Below are 6625 nucleotides of genomic sequence, written 5' to 3' on the forward strand. Positions count from 1 at the left end.
GCTGTGCTGGGATGTTTTGTGATTATGACTCGCAGCCCCGCTGAGAATGAACAGAAGTGGCAGAGGGAAAGGCCCCGCCCCAGAGGAGGACCCAAGGTGTACACTGAGGGGAAGCCTAATATTTTAAGGCAAAGGTGGAGTGTCCCTAGGAGGAAAAAGGCTCGGCTTGCTGGCTGCTGGGGTGCTTGCAGATGTCTAACCCCACTTAATCCCATGAAGCCCTAAGCAGGTCCCTTTCAGATGAAGAAGCTAAGGCTGGGAGACACTAGCAGCCGTGGGTCGCTGAGGTCAGAGCTGGGAAGCAGGCCCAAGTGCCTCCTGGCTTTTTAAGACATAAAAACTCCAGATTTAGAAGCCACTTGGCAAAGAGAATTAAGAAACAACAGCACCATGACACAATCACCACGACAGTCAACTGTCAGCGGTGCAGAGCCAAGCTCCCTGGAGAGGCCGCACTCACCACTCCTCTGTGATCCTCGTCTGCAGCTCGGGCAGGAGGAACTGCCCGTGGAAGCGGTAGATGGAGGAGATGTTAGAGAAGACGCCTGTGGTGACTTCCGGAGGGACCCCTGCTTCTGTCAGCTGGGTGCAGAAGACCTGGGCACACAATGGTCACTGAGGGTGGTCACGTGGTGCAGTCACGATTCTTCTGTGGGTGTGGGTGCCCAGGAGAGGCTGGGACGCCTCTCCTTTCCCTAATAAACCTCCCATTTCAGCAAAGTGGCTCCAATAACCTTTGGGTCTTACAGCAAGCTTCCTTATGGCTAAGGACGGGGATGAGGCAGATGGGGACAGACCATCCTTCCTCCATCTACCTTCATGGGAAATGGAAGGTCACAATTTCCTTTCTCCACTTGTGAGGTCCAAACAGAGGCAACACCTGTAACACCTTGTGCGTCCTTTGGAGTTACTGTCTGAGCTCATAAATCCCATGTTGTCACATGGACAGAGAAAGTGCCACCCACAGACCCCACTGTTTATTCAGAAAGATGTCCAGAGACCGTTCACATGCTCATATAATGTGACTGCCAGGAATAAGGAGTAAAAACCCGCAGGGGGACCAGGCAAGACCTTTGCCCCACAGCCACAAGCTCTAAAAGCAAGAAGTATAAGTTTCTGGAGGGTACTTAAATTTGTCTGAGTTTTAGTATAGTCATTTGTATTCCAAATATATGGCCTAGCCAATGTTAAGATGGGGAGTTTGCCTGTGAAACTGCCCTTGAAACTATGAACGTAGAAGAAGGCATGCCCCAGCCAGAAGGCTACCTGGTCTAGCAGGTGCAGCCGCCTCACGTAGGTCTCCTCGGTGTGCAGGAGCTCCTGGGCGATGTGGAGCAGCTCCTGGGACCTGGAGCGCTGGGGAGAGAAGAGCCAGAGATGAGCTGGGGAAGGTGAGCCTTGGAGAGATCTGACAAGGGCCGCTCTGCACCAGGGAAGACTAGGGGTGCTGTGAGGCCAGAGGAGACTTCTGGGATTGGAAGGTGCAGAAGATTAACAAGGACATAGAAACTATAAAAAAGAGGAATTTAATATCAGATTTTATCAGGCAGAAGATTCAGCAAACTTGAAGATAGGTCATTTGAAATCATCAAGTCACAGGAACAAAGAGAAAAAAGAATGAATAAAAACAAAGAGAACCTAAGGAACTTATGGAACACTAACAGAAAGACTGATATATTCATGATGAAAGTCCTAACAGGAGAACAGAGCTTATTTGAGGAAATAATGGTGGAAAACTCCCTAAATGAGAGTAAAGAAATGGACATACAAATTTGAGAAGCTCAAGAAACTTCAACTAGGTTGTATCTAAAATGAATGAGCCCTGGCCAGGTGGTACAGTTGGCTGGAACATCGTCCCGTACACCAAAAAGGTTGCAGATTTGATCCTCTGTCAGGATGTGTACAGGAGGCAACTGATCAATGTTTCTCTCTCACATTGCTATTTCTCTCTCTCTCATTTCCTCTCCTCTAAAACATATAGTTGGGTGAGGATGAAAAAACTAAAACAAAAGAACCACGCTGAGATCCATTATCTCTCTCTATATATATAAAAAGCCAATGACTGGAATGCCAGAATGACCTGAACGACTGGTCACTATGATGCCCACTGTGGCCAGCAAACTGGCCCAATCAGGGGGTGGGGCCGGCCGGCCAACCTCCTACAACCCCTCCCCCCCGCCAGCTCTGCCCCCAATCGGCCTCCCCCACCCCCTTGGCCAATCACCCGTGGCCCTTCCCCACAGCTGGCCCAGCCCTGATTGTGTCCCAATATGGGCAGGCTGGCTGGCCCACCATCCACAGCCCCTCCCCACGGCCAGCCCTGCCCCCAATCGGCCTCCCCCACCCCCTTGGCCAATCACCCGTGGCCCTTCCCCACAGCTGGCCCAGCCCTGATTGTGTCCCAATATGGGCAGGCTGGCTGGCCAACCTCCCACCAGCTTCTCCTCCCCACAGGCCCATCCCCGATCCGCCCTGATTGGGGCCAGGCCAGCTGGATCCCACCCATGCACAAATTCGTACACTGAACCACTAGTTTTATTATTAGAGGCCCGGTGCACAAAAATTTGTGGCTGTGCCCTCTTTCGTCCCGTACACCAAAAAGGTTGCAGATTTGATCCTCTGTCAGGATGTGTACAGGAGGCAACTGATCAATGTTTCTCTCTCACATTGCTATTTCTCTCTCTCTCATTTCCTCTCCTCTAAAACATATAGTTGGGTGAGGATGAAAAAACTAAAACAAAAGAACCACGCTGAGATCCATTATCTCTCTCTATATATATAAAAAGCCAATGACTGGAATGCCAGAATGACCTGAACGACTGGTCACTATGATGCCCACTGTGGCCAGCAAACTGGCCCAATCAGGGGGTGGGGCCGGCCGGCCAACCTCCTACAACCCCTCCCCCCAGCCAGCTCTGCCCCCAATCGGCCACCCCTACAACAATCATGGGTGGGGCTGGCTGGCCAAGCTCCCACTGCCACTCCCCTGGCCACTGGCCCCCAATTGGCCCCACCACCCCATTCTGGGGTGGGGCTGGCTGGCCCACCATCCACAGCCCCTCCCCACGGCCAGCCCTGCCCCCAATCGGCCTCCCCCACCCCCTTGGCCAATCACCCGTGGCCCTTCCCCACAGCTGGCCCAGCCCCGACTGTGTGCTGCAAACAGCCATCATCCCCTCACCCAGGCTGGCCAGTCACCCAAGCGGGACCCCCACCCTGATCTGGGACACCCTTCAGGGCAAACCAGCTGGCCCCCACCCGTGCACCAGGCCTCAATCTTATATAGTAAAAGAGTAATACGCAAACTGACCCTATCAGCAGAAAGACTGGGAATTACTGGTCACTATGACACACACTGGCCACCAGGAGGCAGATACTCAATGCAGGAGCTGACTCCTGGTGGTCAGTGCACTCCCACAGCCAACCTCCCGCAGTCCCTCCCCCTAGCCGGCTGGCCCTGATTGGCCCTGATCACTGGCCAGAGCGAGAGACCCTACCCATGCACGAATTTGTGCACTGGGCCTCTAGTAATAATAATAAAAGAATGAGATGATATACTTAATATGCTAAGAGAAAAAAACTGTCAACCAAGAATACTGTATTCAGGAAAGCTGCCTTAAAATGAAGAAATTATGACCTTCCCAAATAAACTAAAGATGAAGAGTTCATTACCACTAGAGTTGCTCTACAAGAAATGTTTAATGAGTCCTGAAATTGTGAAGATGGTAGAGAGCAACATAAGCTGTACAAAAATATAAGGTTCTCAGTAAAGGTAATGCATGGGTAAATATAGTAACATGCACTGTTGTAATTTTGGTACATAAAGTTTAAATGATAAGAGTATTTTAAAACTATAAACATTCATTAATGAATATACAATGTATAAATATATAATTTCTGACATCAATAACAGAGTGGGGAAAAAGGAGAGCTGTAAAGGAGTAGAATTTTTATATGCAATTCAAGTTATCAGTTCAAAATGAAATGTGCTGAAACCAGTTTGGCTCAGTGGATAGAGTGTCGGCCTGCGGACTGAAGGGTCCCAGGTTCGATTCCGGTCAAGGGCATGTACCTGGGTTGCGGGCACATCCCCAGTGGGAGGTGTGCAGGAGGCAGCTGATCGATGTTTCTCTCTTATCGATGTTTCAGACTCTCTATCTCTCTCCCTTCCTCTTTGTAAAAAATCAATAAAATATATTTAAAAAATAAAAAAAACAAAATGAAATGTATAACTTTAATATATTTTATATAATTGCAATAGTAACCATAAAGAAAATAGCTACAAAATGTACACAAAAAGAAATGAGAAGAAATCAAAGCACATAAGGACAAAATTCAGTGAAACAAAGGAAGGCAGTGAGAGAGGGACAAAAAACAACCATAATTCCTTTCTTATCAGTAATTACTTGAAAATGGATTATACTCTTAAATCAAAAGACATAAATTGGCTGAATGGATTGAAAAAATAGCATCCAGGAAGGATTAAAAATGGTGACAGAGTAAGTCGATGCTGCATGGACATGCTCCAGGACCAAACTGGAATTACAACTAAAATACAGAAAAACTTTCTGAATAATCAACTGGAGACTTGCTTAAGGTGCTGAGTCCCATTAAGAGACTAAGAATAACAATTAGCCTCCAGGCAGAAGCAATCACCCAACCGTGTTAGGAAAAAAACTCTCTTCACACCTGTGGACAATTGATGGCGGGCTAGTCAAGGCTAAATCCAATCAGTCTGCAAACATAAGTGGACACTGGAAGCTTTGAGTCTTTGCCTGATCTAATTAGTCAGAAAGCATTTGACACTGCCCTGCACTGGAGATTGAGAGGCATATTAGATCTACCTATTACATAGTCACAAACCCAAACAGGCAGCCAAAAGGACGATACAAAGAAACAACCCCCAAATGAAATAACAAGAGAATTCTCCAGAAGACAAGATAAATGAAACAGAGATAAGAAATTTATCTGATGCAGAGTTCAGAATAATGATGGTAAAGATGCTCAACAGCATGAGAAAAGATATAGTAACTATGAAAACACAAATAAAGAATGACCCAGCACAAATAAAGAACACATTGGAAGGAATACACAGCAGATTAGGGGAAGCTGAGGATAGGATCAGTAAAATAGAAGCAGGATCAGTAAAATAGATGACAGAGTTGAAAAAATCATTCAATTAGAGAACCAAAAAGAAAAAAATAATTAAAAAACAGGAGGACAGCCTGAGCCCGTTTGGCTGAGTGGACAGAACATCAGCCTCTGGACAAAAGGTCCCAGGTTCAATTCCAGTCGAGGGCATGTAACTCAGTTGCAGGCTCCTCCCCAGCTTGGGCTCTGGTTGGGGCTCATGCAGGAGGCAACCAATCAATGGGCTTCTCTCACATCAATATTACTGTCTTTCCCTCTCTCTTACACTCTCTCTAAAAGCCAATGGAAAAATATCCTCTGGTGAGGATTAAACAAACAAACAAACAAACAAACAAACAGGAGGACAGCTTAAGGGAGCTGTGGGACAATGTGAAATGTAACAATATTCACATAGCAGGTGTGCCAGAAGAGGCAGAAAGGGAAAAAAGATTAGAGAACGTGTTTGATGAAATAATGGCAGAAAACTTCCCTCACCTGGTGAAGGAAAAAGTCACACAAATTAGGGCAGCACAGAGAGTGCCAAGCAGGAAGAACCCAAACAGGCCCATGCCCAGTCACATGGTAATTAAAATGCCAAAAATTGAAGACAAAGAGAGTATCTTAAAGGCAGTAAGAGAAAAGCAAACTGTTACCAACAAAGGAGCTCCCATCAGAAACTCTATAGGCCAGAAGGGAATGGCATGAAGTGCTCAAGATAATGGAAAGCAAAAAGCTGAAACCAAAATTACTATATCTATCAAGGCTATCATTCAAAATAGATGGTGATAAAGAGCTTCCCAGACAAAAAAGGCTAAAAGTGTACATCACTACCAAGCCAGCATTACAAGATGTGCTAAAGGGACTGCTGTAATGAGAAGAAGAAACCTAGACATACAGAATTAAAATGGCAATAAGTAAGTACTTATCAATAATAACCATAAATGGCCGAAACCGGTTTGGCTTGGTGGGTAGAGCGTCGGCCTGCGGACTGAAGGGTCCCAGGTTTGATTCCGGTCAAGGGCATGTACCTGGGTTGCAGGCACAACCCCAGTAGGAGGTGTGCAGGAAGCGGCTGATCGATGTTTCTCTCTCATCGATGTTTCTAACTCTCTATCTCTCAGGCATACTTCAAAAACCAAGAAAAATTAACAATAAGTTATTTAACCCTACTACTTAAAGAGCAGAAAGAGAACAACAAGGAAAGTAGAAGAAAGAAAACATTCAAACATTCAAAGAAGAACTAACACCCATCCTCCTCAAATTATTACAAAAACTCCAAGAGGACGGAACACTTCCAAGCTCTTTTTACGAGGCCAGCATTATCCTAATTCCACAACCAAATAAAGACACTACAAAAAAAGAGAAGTACAGGCCAACATCCCTGATGAACATAGATGCTAAAATTCTCAACAAAATGCTAGCAAATTGCATCCAGCAATATGTTAAAAAGATCATACAACATGATCGAGTGGGATTTATTCCAGGGATGCAAGGA

The 6625-nt window shown here is 46.1% G+C and overlaps 1 protein-coding gene across 1 annotated transcript in view; it reads right to left on the reverse strand.

The window, feature by feature from the left end:
• FGD3 (FYVE, RhoGEF and PH domain containing 3) overlaps window positions 1-6625 on the reverse strand; it is a 55010-nt gene that overhangs the window by 42711 nt on the left and 5674 nt on the right. Inside the window, exons 2-3 of the mRNA XM_015568037.1 lie at window positions 1267-1356; window positions 461-597 (exon numbers count right to left, since the gene is read on the reverse strand). Coding sequence (XP_015423523.1) covers window positions 461-597; window positions 1267-1356 — 227 coding nt within the window. The remainder of the gene's footprint in view (window positions 1-460; window positions 598-1266; window positions 1357-6625) is intronic.

This window comes from Myotis davidii, unplaced genomic scaffold, assembly GCF_000327345.1.
Source record: "Myotis davidii unplaced genomic scaffold, ASM32734v1 scaffold3204, whole genome shotgun sequence".
NCBI lineage: Eukaryota > Metazoa > Chordata > Mammalia > Chiroptera > Vespertilionidae > Myotis > Myotis davidii.